The sequence below is a fragment of the Schistocerca gregaria genome, chromosome X, assembly GCF_023897955.1.
Source record: "Schistocerca gregaria isolate iqSchGreg1 chromosome X, iqSchGreg1.2, whole genome shotgun sequence".
NCBI classification, from domain to species: domain Eukaryota; kingdom Metazoa; phylum Arthropoda; class Insecta; order Orthoptera; family Acrididae; genus Schistocerca; species Schistocerca gregaria.
This window is the reverse complement of record NC_064931.1, coordinates 725149188-725172015: the sequence shown is the minus strand read 5'-3', so window position 1 is coordinate 725172015 and position 22828 is coordinate 725149188. Positions and strand designations below refer to the sequence as shown.

At 39.5% G+C, this 22828-nt stretch overlaps 1 protein-coding gene across 5 annotated transcripts in view; it reads right to left on the bottom strand.

Annotated features, from left to right (window-relative positions):
• The window catches only part of LOC126298722 (uncharacterized), a 355049-nt gene that overhangs the window by 102151 nt on the left and 230070 nt on the right, over window positions 1–22828 (bottom strand). For 4 of the 5 annotated variants that reach the window (XM_049990151.1, XM_049990149.1, XM_049990150.1 and 1 more), the window contains exons 7-8: window positions 16326–16454; window positions 13662–13830 (exon numbers count right to left, since the gene is read on the bottom strand). In XM_049990151.1, the coding sequence (XP_049846108.1) occupies window positions 13662–13830; window positions 16326–16454 (298 nt within the window). Of the gene's footprint in view, window positions 1–157; window positions 334–13661; window positions 13831–16325; window positions 16455–22828 lie in introns of all 5 variants that reach the window. The other variant, XR_007552658.1, reaches the window with a different exon arrangement.

Genomic DNA, 22828 nt, shown 5'->3' with positions numbered 1-22828 from the left:
CAGACTCCCTCTCTGGGCAATATTAAGAGTTGTATGTTGCTAAGTATTGAGGGACAAAATGTTCTTGGGTGTATAATACATATATTCTTAATTATTCTTTTCTAAATTTTTAATATGTACAGTATGTTACTTGACTTTCACATAAGCAATTACATACCTTACAGGTGATTCGCAGCCTTGCTGTTGGTTCACTGTAACTATGGAATCCTATATTCTCCAGGTTCACATCAGCATCACTGGACAATATTTGCAGTACAACACCACAGTTCCACAACTGAATTTCTCAATACTTAACACGTATGCTCCAGTTTATACTCTCAACTATATTCCGACCTATGAAATAGAAAGTGACAAAATCTGCTATATCTTCATTTTTATGAGTTACATTTGAATTCATCTTGGTTCTGTATTGCACAATAAGGGTCTTCAACACGTTTCGAGTAAAACCACTTAGGTGAAATTGAGTTTCTTCATTACTGAATGTACTAGTTATGCATTAAGGATTTTTTTCAGGTGAATATTGTCTGTGTTGTGTAGTATAAGATGGAAAAGTCCTACAACCATGATGGAGTAGGCTGAACTTCACAGTACATTCTACACAGCCTAAATGATAAAAGACACTTATTATTCACTTCGCTATGGATGTATTCTTCAATGATAACTTGCTTTCTGCTAGTGCATTGGGGTTAGATTCTCTCAAACAACTTTGTACTTTCCCAAGTCTGCTCAAGAATCTGGGACAAGAGAAAATGATTCTAAAATGCTACATTCTATTTGACAGTTAACACAATTATGTATAGTTTCTAATACACTCTTTCAAGGAAGTAATTTTAACTTCTGCAGAAGCCTTAGCTGGATAGGTTCTCTTCTATTTGACACCAAAGCCTAATTTAATTTTGAGGCTGTGTGAAGACAAGTCACACGCATAGCCTGTATTATCATCCACCTTGTGTCTTAGTGAAAGTAGCAAAATTTTAATGAATGATTTGTGGAGAGTCAACTCGAAAGTTTTACCAATATGCAACACATTGCCTTCATGCTTAACTACCCAATTTTCTGGATACATCCAACTCAGCTGGGCATTCCTCCAACTTCCATAAACGATGACTTAGTGATGCAATTCTGCAGTGTCTAGTTAGTTCTTCTATTTATCCATGCCAATTCATTTCAGAAATCTTAGCCTCATTACAAGACATGTTCTAGGGCACTACTGTTAGTGCTAGAGAGGCAAAAAGTCTTGGTAGACTGTTGTGAGCAAAAGCTAGGGATAATGAAATGAGTTTCTGAAGTTCATAAACAGTCATAATATTATTTTACTATTTTCATGCATCTACATCACCCCTGCAAGTTTGCAACATCATCATGGGAATACGTTGTAACTGATGCAGCAAGAAAACTGATGTGAGTTACAATATTTCGATTTTTTATCAAATCACAAAGCCTATTTTACCTTTCTTTTCATTCAAGCCTGACGTTTCTCATCAATTCAGGTGTCTAACACTATGTTTATTTATACTTCACTACTGGCCATTAAAATTGCTACGCCAAGAAGAAATGCAGATGATAAACGGGTATTCATTGGACAAATATAATATACTAGAACTGACATATGATTACATTTTCACACAATTTGGGTGTATAGATCCTGAGAAATTAGTACCAAGAACAACAACCTCTGGCCGTAATAACGGCCCTGATACACCTGGGCATTCAATCAAACAGAGCTTGGATGGCGTGTACAGGTACAGCTGCCCATGCAGCTCCAACACGATATCACAGTTCATCAAGAGTAGTGACTGGCATATTGTGACAAGTCAGTTGCTCAACCACCATTGACCAGACGTTTTCAGTTGGTGAGAGATCTGGAGAATGTGCTGGCCACGGCAGCAGTCGAACAATTTTTGTATCCAGAAAGGCCATTACAGGACCTGCAACATGTGGTCGTGCATTATCCTGCTGAAATGTATGGTTTCGCAGCGATCGAATGAAGGGAAGAGCCACGGGTCGTAACACATCTGTAATGTAACATCCACTGTTCAAACTGCCATCAATGGGAACAACTGGTGACCGAGACGTGTAATCAATGGCACCCCATACTATCATGCTGGGTGATACGCCAGTATGGCGATGACGAATACATGCTTCCAATATGCGTTCACCGCGATGCTGCCAAACACAGATGCGACCATCATGATGCTGTAAACAGAACCTGGATTCATCCGAAAAAATAACGTTTTGCCATTCGTGCACCCAGGTTCATCATTGAGTACACCATCGCAGGCACTCCTGTCTGTGATGCAGCGTCAAGGGTAACCACAGCCATCGTCTCCGAGCTGATAGCCCATGCTGCTGCAAAAATCATCGAACTGTTCATGCAGATGGTTGTTGTTTTGCAAACGTCACCATCTGTTGACTCAGGGATCAAGACGTGGCTGCTCAAACCGTTACAGCCATGCGGATAAGATGCATGTCTGCTCGACTGCTAGTGATACAAGGCCGTTAGGATCCAACATGATGTTCCGTATTACATCTACATCTACATCTACATCCATACTCCGCAAGCCACCTGACGGTGTGTGGCGGAGGATACCCTGAGTACCTCTATCGGTTCTCCCTTCTATTCCAGTCTCGTATCGTTCGTGGAAAGAAGGATTGTCGGTATGCTTCTGTGTGGGCTCTAACCTCTCTGATTTTATCCTCATGGTCTCTTTGCGAGATATACGTAGGAGGGAGCAATATACTGCTTGACTCTTCGGTGAAGGTATGTTCTCGAAACTTCAACAAAAGCCCACACCGAGCTACTGAGTGTCTCTCCTGCAGAGTCTTCCACTGCAGTTTATCTATCATCTCCGTAACGCTCTCGCGATTACCAAATGATCCCGTAACGAAGCGCGCCGCTCTCTGTTGCATCTCCTCCATCCCCTCCACCAACCCTATCCGGTACGGATCCCACACTGCTGAGCAGTATTCAAGCAGTGGGCGAACAAGCGTAACTGTAACCTACTTCCTTTGTTTTCGGATTGCATTTCCTTAGGATTCTTCCAATGAATATCAGTCTGGCATCTGCTTTACCGACGATCAACTTTATATAATCATTTCATTTTAAATCACTCCTAATGCGTACTCCCAGATAATTTATGGAATTAACTGATCGACGTTAGAGATATAGGTCTATAGTTCTGCACATCTGTTCGACGTCCCTACTGGAAAATGGGGATGACCTGTGCCCTTTACCAATCCTTTGGAATGCTAAGCTCTTCTAGAGACCTATGGTACACCGCTGCAAGAAGGGGGGCAAGTTCCTTCGCGTACTCTGTGTAAAATAGAACTGGTATCCCATCAGGTCCAGCAGCCTTTCCTCTTTTGAGCGATTTTAATTGTTTCTCTATCCCTCTGTCATCTATTTCGATATCTACCGTTTTGTCATCTGTACGACAATCTAGAGAATGAACTACAGTGCAGTCTTCCTCTGTGAAACAGCTTTGGAAAAAGACATTTAGTATTTCAGCCTTTAGTCTGTCATCCTCTGTTTCAGTACCATTTTGGTCACAAAGTGTCTGGACATTTTGTTTTGATCCACCTACCACTTTGACATAAGACCAAAATGTCTTAGGATTTTCTGCCAAGTCAGTGCATAGAACTCATTGAACATCTCTCGCATAGCCCTCCTCACACTACATTCCGCTTCGCTTACTTTTTGTCTGTTTTTGGCTATGTTTGCTGTGAAGTTCCCATTGTTTCTGCAGTAGTTTTCTAACTCGGTTGTTGTACCACGGTGGCACTTTTCCATCTCTTACGATCTTGCTTGGCACATACTCATCTAACGCATATTGTACGATGGTTTTGAACTTTGTCCACTGATCCTCAACACTATATGTACTTGGGACAAAACTTTTGTGTTGAGCCGTCAGGTACTCTGAAATCAGCTTTTTGTCACTTTTGCTAAACAGAAAAATCTTCCTACCTTTTTTAATATTTTTATTTACGGCTGAAATCATCGATGCCGTAACCGCTTTATGATCGCTGATTCCCTGTTCTGCATTAACTGTTTCAAATAGTTCGGGTCTGTTTGTCACCGGAAGGTCTAATATGTTATCGCCACGAGTCGGTTCTCTGTTTAACTGCTCAAGGTAGTTTTCAGATAATGCACTTAAAAAAATTTCACTAGATTCTACTCGAAATATTTTCCAGATTTTCCTTCAGGTGCTCTGTCACAACAGCTGCTGAGCCAAGGAACCTATAGAGACATCCAATTGCCATGTCTGAGCCTGCTTTAACCTTGACCAACACCCAAATCATTTCACATTTCGGATCTCCGTCAATTTCCTTCGATACTATTGCACTTCTTATCGCTATAAACACGCCTCCCCCATCACTGCCCAGCCTGTCTCTACGGTATACATTCCAATCAGAGTTTAGGATTTCATTACTGTTTACGTCTGGTTGCAGCCAACTTTCTGTCCCTAGTACTATATGGGCGTTGTGACTGTTTATTAATGAGAGCAGTTCTGGGACCTTTCTATAGACGCTCCTGCAGTTTACTATTAGCACATTAATATTGTTATTCCCTGTTGCATTTTGCCTACTCCTACCTTGCCGCATCTAAGGAGGCATCTTGTTGGGCCTAGGGAGGGAATTCTCTAACCTAAAAAAAACCCCATGTGCACTCTCCAGCGTGTAGTGCACGCGTGACCTATTCAGGGGGACCCTACATTTCTCCACCCGATAGCGGAGGTCGGGAAATTTGCACGCCAGATCTCCGCAGAGTCGTCTGAGCCTCTAGTTTAAGCCTTCCACTTGGCTCCAAACCAGAAGACCGCGATCGATTCTGCGAACGATACTACAAATAGTTAGCTCTGATTCCACCCCGTGAGCGAGGCTTTCCGCCTTCACCAATTCCGCCAACCGCTTGTACGAACTGAGGATGACCTCTGAACCCAGACAGCAGGAGTCATTGGTGCCGACATGAGCAACAATTTGCAGTCGGGTGCACCCAGTGCCTTCTATCGCCGCCGGTAGGGTCTCCTCCACATCTCGGATGAGACCCCCCCCGGCAAGCAGACAGAGTGAACACTGGCCTTCTTCCCCGACCTTTTCGCTATTTCCCTAAGGGGCTCCATCACCCGCCTAACGTTGGAGCTCCCAATAACTATTAAACCCCTCCCCCCGTGTGCCTGCTCGGACCTTGCTGAAGGAGCAGCCACATGTCCACTCACAGGCAGAGCGGGCGATGCCACATGGCCAGCCTCCACATTTACCCTCAGCTTTGTGCGCCGCAAACGCCGCTGACCCCCCCCCCCCCCCCCCCCCCCACTCCCACTCCCCTTGGGGAGAGGGTGGCCCAACCGCGCCCAGTACCCGCGAAGATGTCTCGACAGCAGGGAGAGTGGGTGAAGCATGTAACATCTGGGGTGTACCTTGCGATGCACCAGACTCCCCCCTGCCGCTACAATCCGAGGCAGCAGCCTGAAGACGGCTGACCGCGGCCATCAACACGTTCAGCTGTTCGCAAACAGTGGCCAGCTTCTCCTGCGTCCGCACACAGCAGTCACACATCCTATCCATCCTAAGGAATCAACTTACTGAAGAGAGTTAATCAACTATAAACTAGACTGCTAATTCACTAAAGGCGGCTGATTATTGACTAAACTGTGATTGCTAGCCACTTCTTGTAGAAAACAATGAAAATACCACTACCTGTCTCTGGACTGTATTGAAAACAAACACTAGCACTACTGGCACTATGGCTGACTCTCTCTGACTGTATTCAAAACAAACACGAAATCTATGGAACACTATTAACAGCACTCGACAATTAAAGCTTCCTAAAAGCAAAAACACATGGAAGAAGAAGTGACAAGTACAGTTAATACTTAAATTAACATAGCTCACTGCACAACAGATGTGAAGCAGACGGCAGTTAGGACGACACCGATTTCATATTCTGCTAACAGTCATTGGATCTCCACCAACGCGAGCAGCAGTGTTGCGATACGATAAACCACAATCGTGACAGGCTATAATCCGACCTTTATCAAAGTTGGAACCGTGATGGTACGCATTTCTCCTCCTTACATGAGGCATCACAACAACGTTTCACCAGGCAACGCCGGTCAACTGCTGTTTGTATAAGAGAAATGGGTTGGAAACTTTCCTCATGTCAGCACATTGTAAGTGTCGCCACCAGCGTCTGTAGCACGTCATCTTTGTGGTGTAGCAATTTTAATGGCCAGTAGTGTAATTGGCATCAGTTGTCCATTTATCATGTCACAAGAGCCCAAGATGCCATTACAGCTGTCCTGAAGATGTTTTGGTTATGTAAGTCTTTTGGTTGTATGCTAATTTCCTCTAGATACTTTGTGATGTTGATGTACTAGAGAATTCTTGTTTTCAGTTTCAGTTCAAAGATGCTGAAGATGTATTTCGTGCATTTGGAGCCATTCATTCTTTGCACTTAGGCATAAAACCAAACTTTATGTTTGTGTATATAATTTTTCTTCTTTCTCCCTTTTCATTCTTATTCTGACAGTAAACAACTGTCAGAGACAATAAGAAACTCAACAGCATAGAGACAAACTGGCTTTATTTTTGCTCTCTATGGGAAACTACTTTGTGCGATTTGGAACCATTTAGTTTGCTATCTTATTCAGTACAGCAGAACCTCAGTTAACTGTCACTTTTGGGACAAGGGGTTGGTCGGAACACTAAAAAGGTCGGATGATCAGAGGAAAATGAAGCAAGTCATTTACACAGCTCATAACAATGTGATAAATCAAAATTAAGTAAAAAATTACATTTCTAATGAAGAAAAGGGAAATTCTAGCACTAACAATCTGTTTAAAAAGTGTTAAATGTATTTTTGTTTTGGTTCCTTAAATCTTGACTCTGTGGCCAAATTGCACCACTTCTTTGTCCACAATGTGTCCACAGCTGTAGCTATTGGCTGTTGTTCCAAATATTTGAGGGCACTCTCAAACACACCCTTTGCTGCAGAATGGCTGATATTTTTGTCTCCTTCCTTTTATTCATCATTTGATTCCTCTTGCCATTACTATACTGAGGATGGACGGTGGGCGACTAACAAAAAGAATATGGAGTTTCATCCAATCTAAGAAAGCAAGGCGGCTGAGATGGTTAGAAGAATGTAAAAAAGATCTTAGGCAGATTGGTATCTCAGAGAGATTCCTGACAAGAGCAAATTTAGAAGATTGGTGAACAACTACCAAGGTTTTAAAATGGTATCAACATCCAGAAGATGGATAGGACCTTTGTCCGAAGAGCATAAACAGGCACTTCTTGGTGGGCTCAGAAGATACTTGCAGGGAGTCAAAGCTGGAAGAAGAACAAAACCTAGACACTAAAATGCAATTGATCATCTTCAAGTTCTTCATTGGTAGCAGCAGTGTTACCACCTGCAAGTCATTCATCTGCTACAGCAAATTGGAGATCATTCTGAAGAGTTTGCAAATCAGTGACTAAAACTGCCATGTCTGGCTCATAGTTTCTGGAAGCTCTTGCTCCTGGTTTAGGCTAGGACAAACCTGCTTCGGTGATTCTTGAAGAGTTATTTTCTTAAGGTCTTCCCAAGCTTGAGTAACTGTGTAAATTGAATCATTTATGTTGCAACTTTTGATTGCTTCAAAAACATTCACAATCCCTCCTGCTTTCTCTGACAAAGTGTCTTCTACATTCCCTAGTTTTTGGTGCAGCTGAAAAGCTTTTTCTTTCATGACAGAGCCTGAAAAGACGGGAGGGGGTGAGGGGTGGGGGGAGTCCCCTTACGTCTTTCCTGGTAAACACACACACACACACACACACACACACACACACACACACACACACACACACAGTGTCATACAAGAGGTCTAGTTTGGGTTTTTTCAATGCTTTTCTAGAGTTCCAAGCATTTTTACAATCCTATCTATCTTTAACTAAAAAACTTCAAGATCTTATTGGTTGTTTTTCTAGTCTTTAATGGCTATCACTCCAACACTCATTTCAGAGGCTAATTTATTAACTAACTCTCATTTGCACAAGTCTTTGGAGAACACTTAGTTTATGTTTGATTGTGTACACAAAACATTTCCTTTTCTGGTTGTCTTTCAGAATCCCTGACACATTTTAATCACAAGTTAATAAACTGTACAAAACTACACAGTAACTTTAAAATTAAAATGCATACAGTAACAAACATAAAAATCACACACATAAAACAACAGATTAACAAGTACAGTAAAGGGAGCAGTCTGGTAGTAAAATAGTCCGTGAACTGTGCAGGCATGAGGAGTGTACTGTTGCGACAGGAGTAAAATTCATTGATAACATGGTGTGCTGTTCAGCACGGAGTGTAGAAGGATGGTTTGAAACATGGTTAGATAATCTGAGGAGTTAGTTAAGCGAAGGCTCGATAATCGAGGTTCTACTGTCTATCCATCATTCGGTGTCAAAATTTGCTGTAATTATGGTACATCATCTGGAAAAGTTAAGCCTCCTCCTCTTCCTTACAGGTTTAACTAGGTTCCATATCTTTAATTCCTTGCACTATTCCTCCATTTTTTTTGTTCAATATGTAGTTAAAGAACAGTGAGTCAAGTTCATCTTCTAGTGTATCTTCTGTTTTGATTTCAAAGGGTTAGTGAAGATTATTTTTATAATCTCTAGCAGTGTTCCAGTGCTACTATGTCAAGTACTGAATCATGGTCAGTGGAATCATATGTCTTTTTAAAAGCTACAAAATAAATACATATTTTCTTTCTCTCAGCATGTAATAATATCTTATTAAGATTCAATGTTTGTTTACCAACATTTTTGGAATCCTCACTGATATCCTCTAAGTTTGTGTTTGAATTATTTTAGCTGTTTTAAGATGGACATTAACAGTTGTGTATCTTCGAGCAAAAATCGAAAAGATATTATAGTCTATACAAAGGAATTATGTTAATAACTACAGACTCATTTTGATCCTATTAATCATATCCAAGGCTCTTGAGAAAGAAGTATGTGACTGCACAGTTAAGTTCCTGGAAGGCAACTGTTTATTGAGCCCTCATCAGTTTGGCTTAGAAAAAGGAGATTAATAATTGGGGTCCTATATTCATTTCTAAATGAAGGTTATAAAGTACCCAGTGACAAAAAGCATACAACACGAATATTCCTTGATCTCACAAAGTCCTTTCATCTTATCAACCATGAAATACTTATGGATACACTGCGGACAGAGTACAAAAAAGTTGTAATCATCTAAAAAAAAAGTTGTAAGCAGACAGTCAAAGGAGCAAGTTGTCAGACAAAGTATTCAACGTTCGACACTTGGTGCACTTCTGTTTATTACATTTATCATTCAAAAAAGTCTACCAGTAATGTTTGCTGATGACACCAATATACATACTATAGTCAAATCACTGTGCTAATGACCTCCATAACACTATTTCTGACACAAATTCCTCACTGATAAATTGGTTAAACACAAACTAACTATTATAATGTTGCACAACACAATATTAGAATCCCCACCAAACAACTTTTAATTCGAAACTTCCTGGCAGATTAAAACTGTGTGCCCGACCGAGACTCGAACTTGGGACCTTTGCCTTTCGCGGGCAAGTGCTCTACCATCTGAGCTACCGAAGCACGACTCACACCCGGTACTCGCAGCTTTACTTCTGCCAGTATCCGTCTCCTAAATTCCAAACTTTACAGAAGCTCTCCTGCAAACCTGCAGAACTAGCACTCCTGAAAGAAAGGGTATTGCGGAGACATGGCTTAGCCACAGCCTGGGGGATGTTCCCAGAATGAGATTTTTCCAGTACGTTAAACAAGAGATGGTTACTCCAGTGGTCACCCACTTTTTTCCTTAGAAGGAAGAATTTCGTAAGTTCTGTATACCTACAGGACATCTATCTTGGTCATCCTGAAATTCCTCTCGTGCTAGAGTATAGGGTGGCAAGTGTTGTAGAAATGCCGAATTCAGCGTATGCCCTTCTGCAGGAGGAAGATTACATTTTTCATTTTTAAGATGTGTCTAGACTTTGAACAGCAAAGAATATTTTACACTTCCAATTCGCAGTTCGTGGAACCCCTAGCAGTGGCTCGAGGTGGTACACACATTTACTGTATAAAGATAGCAACAGCCGCTTCAGACAAGTGTCCTTCGCTCAAAACCGGTTAGTCGCATTCGAAATAAATTGTGTCCCTACCACAGTGACTGGTAGCTGGCTGGTCTTCTGTGTGTCACATAGCCGGGTAATAAATTTTGCTAACGGGGCTTCCGACCGACGACCACTACTCCCTGCTATCACATTTGCAGCAGGAGTTGTTCTCTGTTCCAAGCGGAGTAGCTGAACTTGGAGGATATGTCGGCAGACAGCTCGAAAGCAGTACTGCTGTTTCACCATAATAGTCGCAGAAGCACATTTCCTCCTGGAAAATTTATTTAAATGTATTATTCGATCCACTGTGTGGTTGCACGGTCAGAGTACATGGTGTCCCACTCAAACCTCTCTGATTTCAAGGACCCATGAGACAAAAACCACAGTAGATACGACATTGAAAAATGCACCACATTGTAGAGCATCTCAAAGAATTTATATCCCCGCGTCAGAAGTGCCAAGTATCGTCGCCAGAGTGCAGCATGGTGGCATAAAGTGAAAATGGTGCAAGCAAGAGTGTGGCCTGCAGATACAAAATCGCCGATTACTGTGCGAAGAAATTATCATCGTGTGTATAAATGTGATCCATCTGATGTGAAAATGGTATAGAAAGTTTCTGGCAACAGGAAGTGTTCTGAAACATTCTGGCAGTGCACATTACGGAGTTTCAGAAGAGACACTGGAGGACATCAGACAAACGTTTATCAGAAGCGCACGTAAGTCAATTTGTCAAGCTTCTAGGCAACTTGATGTACCTCGATCAACACTACATCGTGTAGTTCACCATCGTCTGCGTATGAGTGCTTACAAAGTGCAAATTCTGCAACATCTGACGCCGAACGACGAACCACGCCGACAACAATTTGCTGTGGATATGCTGCAGCGTATTGATATGGATACCAGCTTCCTGGAAAGATGTTTATTCTCAGATGAGGTAATATTTCATCTATCAGGAAGGATTAGTAGGCGTAATGTTCGGATTTGGGGTTCTAAAAATCCTCACGTTGTCATTGAACATGTTTGTGATAGCCCTAAACTAAATGTCTGGTGCGGGCTAATGCACGACAGGATTGTTGGACTGTTCTTCTTTGTGGAACAAACAGTGAATTGATCAGTGTATCTGGACATGTTGGAGCAGTTTGTGTACCCTCAGATGCAAGACTTGCAATGCAACATCATTTTTCAACAAGATGGAGCTCCGCCACATTGGACAACGGCTGTTCACAAGTTCCTCGATAGGAAATTTCCCAATCGTTGGATCTGATTCACCCAACATTATGCCACTTGGTTTCTTCATGTGGGGATTCGTGAAGTACCTCGTGTATGCGTCCAAAGTGGACGATATTCCCACATTGTGACTTCGTATCGCTAATGCGATTTCAACAATAACAAAGGAAATGTTACAAAGAACTTGGCAAGAAAATGAATATAGACTAGATATTCTCCATGCTACAAATGGCTCACATGTAGAGGTGTATTGATGATAAACAATAAATAAATAAATAAATACTTTGAGATGCTGTACAATGTGGTGCATTTTTCATTGTTGTATCTACTGTCCCCCCCCCCCCCCCCCCCCCCTGAGTCTTTGAAATCATGGAGGTTCGAGTGGGACACCTTGTATATACGAAACACATAAATGGATAACAGCTGTTTTATTCCGCTTCATTGTTACACTATGCTCGGTACCCTTCGAGCTACACTTTCATTTGCAAGAACATTGTCTGGGAAAGGGAACACACAAAACCCATTCACTAATTATATTTCTCATAGAGTCAAAGAACGTGACTGTTAAATAACAAGTATTTGCTCACACGCCATATAGCGGTCCTCTTCCAAACACAGATTTTTCTAGTAAATTGTGTCTATGCAATGTTACAAATACAGAGTGAAAATCTCATTCTGGAAACATCCCCCAGGCTGTGGCTAAGCCATGTCTCCGCAATATCCTTTCTTTCAGGAGTGCTAGTTCTGCAGGTTCGCAGGAGAGCTTCTGTAAAGTTTGGAAGGTAGGAGACGTATACTGGCAGAAGTAAAGCTGTGAGTACCGGGTGTGAGTCGTGCTTCGGTAGCTCAGATGGTAGAGCACTTGCCCGCGAAAGGCAAAGGTCCCGAGTTCGAGTCTCGGTTGGGCACACAGTTTTAATCTGCCAGGAAGTTTCATATCAGCGCACACTCCGCTGCAGAGTGAAAATCTCATTCTGGAAACTTTTAATTCGTCTCCACATAGCGGAAATTACAGACACACTGACGGACATTACAACAGCAACAATCACACAAAATCATGGGTACATAAATCACAGTTTAAGAGCGAACTGTTTCTTAATCACAAAAACATTCGAGTGGCTGAGGGCCTGTAGCTCCGGCTTATATACTGGTTGTTTCAGTGATTGCTGCACTGAGTGATATGGTCTCTTTAGGTGACCCATGCAGGTGCATGCTGTTTATATATGTGCATTCACTGTATATGGTTACCACACTAACGGCGTATATAAATTTTTGCACATCGGGTGTTTCATCAAGGAAAGATGACGACAGATTTTAAAAAGTATCGACGAACCAGAAGGTAACCCCTAAATTACTCGGAGTGTGGCTGGATGACACTCTATGGTGGGCCATACATTTAAAAAAAGATTAGTAAATAGACTGAACAGTTTTGTGCTAAGCATTTAATGCCCTGAGTAATGTCTGTGACATTCCAACACTATAATATGCATACTCTGAACTTGTATACTCAGCAGTCACATATTGCATTTCATTTTGGGGCATCTCACACAGAAAGATATTATGCAGAAGAAAATAATTAAGATAATGAGACAAATTCCTCTCTCCTCCACCACTCAACATCTATTTCTGGAGCTCAATATCCTGTGAGGACCTTATATTTATATTCACAAAACAGTGTGTTTTATTCATGAACATTTACACATTTTTAAACAGAATAATGACATGCACAATCATTGATCCTGTCGCTCCAGCTACCTATCTATAATTAGTCAATGATTATTTACAAGTCTCAGCACTGTAAGGCACATTGGAGTTGTTCTTCAAAGCTACCCAAAAGCTTAAAATCGAATGGAAAAGTATTCAGAGTAAAAGTAAAAATGTTACTTCTGAAGAATTGCTTCCTTAGAGTAGAATAATTCACAAATGCCAGTCTAAAATAACCATGCTGAATATTTTCTTGTGCAGTGTAATTATATAGCTGATTACTTCATTCTACAAACATTACTATTATTTTTCTTATTATGAATCTAAAATGACTAAATTTTTCATGTGTGCCATTTTTAGCTGATTTATTTAATTCTACAGATGTACCTGTTGCTTTTCTATATGAGTTTATTTTACTGTAATTATGACTTGTCCCACATGCACTGCTTTTCTCTTACTACAAGTTAATTATAATATTTACATGAAATGTAACTGTGACTTGTTCCAGATGCTTGTGCAACAACACGCAACAGGATTTCTGGAAACAATAAAAAAATCAAATAAAAAACTAATGTTCCTTACCTACACAAACATCATAGGCCAGACCACATATGTAAATGTCAGTCGCGTTTCTCTGTTTCAATTCAGAGAACAATGTTGTATCTGCTAGTTTCTTATTATCCCAAAACACTGAATAAGAATCAACTTCAGGATTGGTGCCTTTGTAAATTTTGATAGCATTTTCCACAATCTACAACACAAAAAAGAAATATAACAGGGAAGTAATCTCAAATGAAGGTAGTTTATTACAAATTACACAAAATTTCAAACACATGAAAAGCAGTTCTTGATTAGATGAATGGGTACGGTGAATACCATTATGTGAAAATTTTGCACAAGATTAAATACAGTGTGTCATGATTCCTGTGAAAAAGCATATAAACAATTAAGTATTTACTTGGTTCTATTCGAAAACATGTTAGCAAAGCCAGTCATTAATTAATTCCAAAGTAATTACCAGTTTTGTCAAAAGTATTGTTTGTATAACTACATCTGTTAATTTCATCATTGAAACAAATAATACGGCTTAACCCTTGTAGTAGAAGAAACTGTTAAAAAGACGCAATTTTTTGATATATCCACTTAATTTAATGAGTTACGTTTTAATTGTAATTTCTGCATCTTAAACAGCCAACAATGTGTAGTTGCAGTGCCTACTATTATGATGATATATAATGGCCCAGGTCCCGAAACAGTCAGTCCATGGCCGATTTTCAGACGAGAAACTCGTGCTGGTTAGGCCAACAGCAATGCATCAACTTAACTGTGAAATAAGTGTAAGAAAAATAGGCTGCATGTTAAAACAATGACAGTGTCTGTTCAATATGTCTTGTATTATTCTGCAAGTTAGGTTTTTTACTGCTCGTAAATGTTCAACAGCAAACTATTGTAGCAGTATGCTGATGTTTGCCTGTATACTAGTAACGAGGCTTATCGAAAGTTAAACAATAGTGCACTGGCCATATTAACTGTGTAATATTTGGGGGGTTGTGAACAGTGAAGTAAAGAACAGTGAAACACTTCTGTGCAACTGTTGGCTACATCATTTACATAGTCAGTGTTGAACTTCCACCCCCCACCCCACCCCACCCCTATTTTTCAGTCAGTATAGAAACGCAGTACATCCACACTGAGTACAATCAACAAAGAAATAAAGCAGGTAAATGTCACAAGCAGAAGGGATGGGAAAGTGTCACCCTATTATTATTCTACCAGGAATGTAGAATGTATTTGGGAAAGTAGGTGAAATACATTTCCAAAACTTTCCTGCAAAATTTGATTGTTCTAATAAACAAAATTCATTTCTATCAGGATAATGCACTGCAGATGGAAAAAACAAACTTGTCTAAAAGGGTGAGCACAGAATTGTACATTGGAGCTGTAATCTTTTGTGATATTACTGGACCTGTGAATTGGTAAACCATGCATTGCTCTCAACAAAAATTTTCTGGGTGCACTGTCACATCATTAAATAAAACACTTCAAATTATCAAGTAACACATATTTTGGCTATGATGCAGGGGTTTTTCTTATCAGCCATGCCTTCCTCATCCACACCTTAGATAAATATAAGATTAGGGACCATGCTCCAGAGTGGCCTGCAGATGTGGAGAAAAGAAGAAAATGAAATAAATTTTATTTTAAGTGAAGTGCAATATAATGAGATGTCCCTCTAGGCTAAGTTTTAAGGAGAACGCTGTTTCTGCCCTGTATGATTGACTAACCCTACAGGAAGAATTCTCTATCATTTCTGTTAGTAGCTGATGAATCTGTCTTAAGCAAAGGTAGTAATACAATAGAAGTTCCGGATTATATTATAAAAACCCTCAGTAGCCTTGACATTTTGATCAAACGTGAGCATATCAAAAAGCATATGATAACAGTTGAGTACCAAACAATCACAATAAATCATTACAATTAATATGTAGAAGAAGTTCATGTAATCAGATTCCATCGATTCAATTTGAACTGTAACTTAATCTGGAATACACATGATGGAAAAGAAGGTTATAATTTCTAGCCACATTGAAGACAAGATCATTAATGACACAGCACAAGAATAGACTTAGTTTCTCAATTTTAAATGTATCAGCAAGAGTATCATGTTAGCATTATTGATAATAATAATTATAAACTTTTATCACAATCTTTCCGGCAAGTCTCCTGGCACTGAACTAGAGTCTAATAAACCATAATTCAAAATATGTATCAACATCAGCAAACAAGCAACACACTTATGCACATGCCACAAAAAATGGTTCAAATGGCTCTGAGCACTATGGAACTTAACATCTATGATCATCAGTCACTTAGAACTATTTAAACCTAACTAACCTAAGGACATCACACAACACCCAGCCATCACGAGGCAGAGAAAATCCCTGACCCCGCCGGGAATCGAACCCGAGAACCCGGGCGTGGGAAGCGAGAACACTACCGCACGACCACGAGATGCGGGCGCACATGCTAAAAATTCAGAACTTGTGGAGGGGGAAAAAATCTTTACCAATGACTCCCAAATAAAGAATATATATATATATATATATATATATATATATATATATATATATATATATATATATATATATATATATATTGTAATGAACAAGCCATCTGAATCTTACTACATAGTTTTCTATTTCACATTAAAAATCTATGTTATAGATAATTATTAGAGAAACTCACTTTCAAATCTTTGTGCAATTCAGCACCCCACGAATCTTGAACACAGTGCCGTGGCCACAGTCGTTGCTTCATAAGTGGAGGGCCTTCAAATATAACTGTGTCATATGTTTGTGCTTCCTCTGCTGACACCTTTAATGGAAAAAAAGATACAATCTGTACTGTAAGTATACACATACTTACCATTAACAGAATTTAAAATGCAGCTCTGAGTATTACCACAGAGGCAAAAATGTGAAAAGGAAGTATAGTATTTCAAAATCTAGCTCCCAGTATTATCATAAAGACAAAAATTTGACAAGGGTTAAGAAAATTTCTTTGAATGAACCACACAAATATTAAAGGTATGGAGCTAAGAGAGATAAATCCCTGTGGTTTCAGTACCTCCAAGCTGAAAACTACAAATATGCAATATTTTTACATATAAATCTTCTGCTATTGGTTCCCTGTATGCACGAAACATCCATTTTTTATTATCTCTACACTCAATGCCAGTAAGAAAGTTACCATAATTATGCTGGGTTTGCTATTCAGTGCACTATCCCTGCTCTGTAAATGCCTCGATATTGTATTTTACTTTCCTACTGACCTATTTCCTGTTTTCATTCAAAACAGCAGCCATTGTATTTTCTATTTTCTGTTTATTAGACTTTTTTAACATGCAAGGAAACTGTTCTTTTCTGTCTTCTGTTTTCATCCAACTTGTATTCTTAGAGTATATCATACCTTGGACTTTTAGTAAATTGAATGAAATGTTGTATCATGGAAAAATCCAACCAAGGAGACTAACAAATTCAGAGACAGAATTGTAGGCCAAATACTTACCTTCAGGAGGCGAAACATTTAATACAAATGATACACAACATACATATAAAACTGACACACTACCCAGCTTTTGGAACAGTTCCTTTCTCAGGGTGGAGAGAGGGATACATTGGGAAAAATGGAAAATGAAAGGTACACATCTGTGAGCAAGGCCAGCAGTTTTCACTGCTTCCGCCAGTTGCTTGTAGGAACTGAGGAAGGCCTCAGAACACAAGCGATTGGTGTCACTTGTGCCGACATGAGACACAGCTAATAGTGGCTGGACCTTGCACACTCAATAGATGCATACAGAGCCTTTTCCACATCTAAGTTGAGCCCCCACTCACTCTTGGCAGACATATCGAGCCATAAACAATGCTGGTACTTATGGTTGGTTGTTTTGGGGAAGGAGACCAGACAGCGTGGTCATCGGTCTCATCGGATTAGGGAAGGATGGGGAAGGACGTCGGCCGTGCCCTTTCAGAGGAACCATCCCGGCATTTGCCTGGAGTGATTTAGGGAAATCACGGAAAACCCAAATCAGGATGGCTGGACGCGGGATTGAACCGTCGTCCTCCCGAATGCGAGTCTAGTGTCCAACCACTGCGCCACCTCGCTCGATCTGGTACTTATGGCAAACATCACATGTTCCACAATATAAAGAGATAAGATATCTTAAGCACCTTCCAGAAATGATAAATACCTCATAAGAAATAACTGATAGTGTTCGGGTATGTAATGATGATCCACAGCACACCAGCCAGCGATACTACCAATATGCTACACTTCATCTGCTACAGCTCACAACAGTGTTTGTTAGTTAATAAAATATTCTTATGTACAACATGGAGTCACACACGAGCACAGTTATGATATAAATTAGCATAGCAAAATAAGTTTTATTATATTAGTGCAAACACAGTTATTTTCTAAATAAGCACTTCAGTTCATTATACTGAAGGAATCAAGTCACTATTTTGACTGCTGATAATTCGTGTATTCTCCGACAATATAAATGCTGTTGCCAAGTGGTTTTTGTTTTAATACCTGGAATTCTGATATTCTTTTTATTTCCTTTATTAAAGTAATAATACATTTTTGGCACATAAAGAGCACTTCCTCTACACACAACTTTTGAGTGTACACAAGAAAGTACCAGCAGTGGAATCAAAATGCTCGGGATGACATCACAGCAAACTATTTAATTTTTGTGATGAAAAAATCAATCTAATTGTGATATTCAGTGTTAAGTCTAGTACAGATGACTTCCTTCCAACAATAAATCATTGTACCACTACAAGTCCTTATTTCACAGACACTCACAAGCCACCTTTCATTTAGTGACAAGTATCTTCCAACCCATGTCTCATGAACTAATCACATCAAAAATTTAAGGCGCACACACAATAGGAGTTTTAAGTAAAAGAAACAAATGTAAATGTCCCCTTGTTCACAATTATCAAAATCATCATGCATTTTATTACTTTTTTATGTGTATTCCTCCCCACCACCCTTTCTGTAATTAATTTCCCTCTTTCTCTGCAGTTTAGCTGCATGATTTATTACATCTTTCATCTCTCTTAACCCATCTTCACTTCTCACTCTGTTCATTCCATTATCTTGTAACTGGAGGTGGCACAGTGCTTAATAATGTAGTCTCTCTGACCATCTCACACTGCCACCCTCTCCCACATCTTTCTCTTCTTTCATCATCGCTAAGTGTGGGGTCACTTTCAATATAGCGTTTGAGTGTCCTATGCCCCCATTTCCACCCTACTTTATGTCATCACTGTGGAAGGAACATTTAGTTCTGGAATTTAGTGTTGTTATTTGGAACTAAGGGAATGGAACTAATAATCATTACACAGACTATTTGGTACACAATAACTACGTCCACTTCTCAGTCTTTCGTGCAGGATAGTTTATTTTTTCAAATATAGATCGTGATTCATTTGATTATCTTTGAATTTTAATATTATCATTACTGCCTTTGCTACATATCATCCCCCCCCCCCCCCCCCAGACACAAGAGTAGGGAATGAGGGATCTACTACTGCATGTATAGTAGTGTTTCCATCATGCATTGTAAGACATGGTACAATAAAACATGAAATGCGAACCACCCCCCCCCCCCCCCCCCCCCCACACACACACACACACATACATGAGTTCTACAATTCTGCTGTTCAATTAATATGTCATGAAATATAAGCACTGTATAGTATTACTTCCTACACATGTAGGACAATACACATCATTTGTGGTAAAGTCAGTGATATCATCTATCTAGTTATTCCCTTATGATTCTGTGTCCACCTTAAAGATATGATGTGTTAAAATAATTTTAAAAGGGTGTGTACATGGACAAGAAAAAATCTCAGATTTTTCCTGAATTTCCTGATTAAAAATACAAATTTTCTCAGGTGAAAATACACTATCTGTCAGGTTGAAGAACATTTTTCCCATGTTAAGTGACAATATAATTTCCCCTGGAGCTATAAAATTTATTAATCCTTTGAGTGGTAAAGGTTTACGCTTGTGTAGTACTTCCCGGCACTTTCGGCAATGAAACCCAGCAAAAGAACAACATGTTTTGGAAAGATCTTTGATGTACAGCAACACATATATATTACGGAAGTATAAATACGAATTCCACCAAATACAGTACGGTAAGTTCCAAAACACTGAAATCTAGACTGTAATGTGCTTTTATCAGCCAATCATAGCTCATCACGTGGTTTCACCAGCCAATGACATCAGATATTCAGAGCATAGGGCATGTCATTTGGGCTGCGGTCACAGTGGCTCCGATACTGATGGATTGCAACGGTATGTATTTCCACTTTTAAGGGTTGTACGTTAAGAGATTACCTTATGCTACACTTTATGCTTATCTTTCACTTGTGTGCTAAATGATAGTCATTGAAGGTCAACTGACATACGTCTACACAACTTTAAACAACTACAGTGAAACACAGTGTTTATAACTTGCTTTTCACGGTCACCATGAATTATCTTGAGTATGTAACAGACTGCTTCTCCTGTCGTCTCATATAATCGTAAAACTTGTCTGGTTATTCCAATAATTGAGAACAAAGTGTATAGTAATCGCCACATTCTTTACAAGACAGGAAAGCTCATTCAGATGCATTCAGTGTCTCTTTAATAGCAGAAGCCATTATGCAACACTAATATCCATGCACAGAGGTGTCATGGTATCCACCCCACCCTAATAGGTTAAAATCTAACATAATTTATACACAGAATATATTCTAACCTAACTTAAACTCCTTTGACCCTGTCATAAACTAACAAAGGAGATCGGATGCACTATGATCACCCTATTGGCCAATATTATTGGGTGACCTCTGGGGACGGTGTCTGATGACCCTGTGTCACTGTTAACACAGCCTTAGTGAGACAGTACATATAGCAACATCATTGTTAAGTAGTGTAAACGCATAAATAGGAAAAGTTAATGGTTTAAATTAATATACATACAGTATAGCAAAGTTTTCACATATAAAATTGATTGCCAAAAATTTGTTGCTGTTTTTTCTCTGAGGGTGTGGTTCGGCAGTATCCTCAGAGCACACCTTAACAGCAGCTGAATGTTTCTGACAAGCACAGTTATAAATTTCACTACTGTGCATCGAACATTTTGTTGGTTACCTAGGCGAATACAAGTTCCGTTCAGAACTTCCATTTTTTTTTCATAGAAAAGCCAATTACATGAGAAATTGCTCAAGAATTCACATCACACTTTTTTAAGGATAATTGTAACTTTTGCCATTGTAATTGCACTTGTTTTAATCTATTAAAGAAATAAAATAAATATGAAGAAAACTAACCTTGAAGATTGGTCTTTTTTAGCGTGATTTATGCTTTATGATACATCAAACACAAATATGCCAGCAAATTTTTAAATAATGGCACAAATTGGTCTACTGCGCCTATAATTTTTATAAGCGACTGGTCCTCAAAGTATTCAGTTTTGAATGAGAGTCAAATGCCCCACGATTTAAGAAGTTCATCACACATAATTCACTTCATCTAGTGTAAAAGGAAATTTACTTTGAAAGTAGTGCTCCTCAAGCCACCATTCGCAAGCTTTTCCTGCAACCTCTTAGAAATGTATACAGTTGTGACATTATGCTCATCGAAAGCAGTTTGTTGTTACAGTCTTCATCCTAAAGCCTTTGACATATTTTGCTGTTGCCAGATGCTTGTGTGTGCACTGCATTTTGTCTTGCTTAATGGCATATTTTCTTTGCAACTAAAGTTTTATTTTGGTGTTATGCTCTCATTTGTGTTTTATTGCTGCAGTAGACTATTATTCTGTAGTCGCAGGCTAAAGTAAGATTCTCTGTTAAGAGTATCAGTTTCTTACCAGTCAAAATTACAAAAATATAACTGAAAACTAAAACAATGAAAAATTCCTAGAATTCTACAAGATTTCCGGATTTTTCCCAGATGAAAAAGTTCTTTAATTCTACTCAGATTTCCCAGGACATATACACCCTGTTTAAGTTACACACATGTGCAAAGTAACTACATCTTTGATGGTAAAAGGAAATGTATCTGTAAAAAAAAAAAAAGTATAAATAAATAAAGGAACAAGAATGTCTCTTCATCATTTCGACACGTATTAATCTAAAGAAAAATTTTCTTGTCAACATATGCACTGGTAGTTGGTATGGTACAGTTTTGCACTTTGAATAATAGTCCTCCAAGTAAGCTTGTGGTCTGCGCAAGTGTACGTAGTGTGACTGTGCATGTAAACTGTTGTAGTGGTAGGGACATGACCTGCGGTGGTCAGCTGATGCGATGGGTGGTGTGAATCACATCACTTTTCTGCCCTGCAGTATCCCCACTGGTTTCAGCCAACGTACCGACAGTGCTGATGGTCTTCTGTGCAAGGTAATGTTGAATGTGTTATCTCCTCAGCGTAGCGCTTTATGTGGACCTGAATACGGCTATTGGTGCAACAGCTTCAATATATCATCACGCAACATTACAAAATCACATTGCTTCAGTTCTTTATTTACAAACACTCGTGGAGAACTGTGAGATTGAGGGGAGGAGTGTGAATATTGGCAATATGCTGCTTCACACGTTGTACCAATTCTGGCAAATAAGAGAAACCAGGTAAGGACGCTGTTTTGGGCAAATTCTGCTGGTAGGTTTAATGCTTACACACACAGAATTTCCACCAAGCAGGCTTGTAAGTCCTCCTTGAAAGTGGATCTCACAGCTAATAAGATCCAACAAAGAGATTCATGTCACTCCCTCCCTGTGACACATTAATGTGGCTTTCAATGTGGAATTACACTGGTCCTCCAACTCATTGTTTTGAGCGTGGTAGCCCATGGTTCTAAAGCATTTCACTGTGTACATTATACAAAGGTTTGAGAACAGAGTCTATTTAATCTGTTGGCCCTGGTCTGTTGTGATAGCTGCAGGGCATCCACAGCGTGCAATCCACAACTCTATAAGCACTTATGCTGTTGATTCTGCTTTGTTGTCAGGAAATGAAGTGACCTCCACCCATCTTGACATTCTGTCAATATCTGATAAGATACTGGGTGGTTATAATTAAAGTGCAGCTACTCATGGAGGTCTTATGTGGGCTGTAACTATCTTATGGCAGTGAAACTTGGTAAATATACTAATGCGTTAATGCAGAACCAATTTATGCTAGA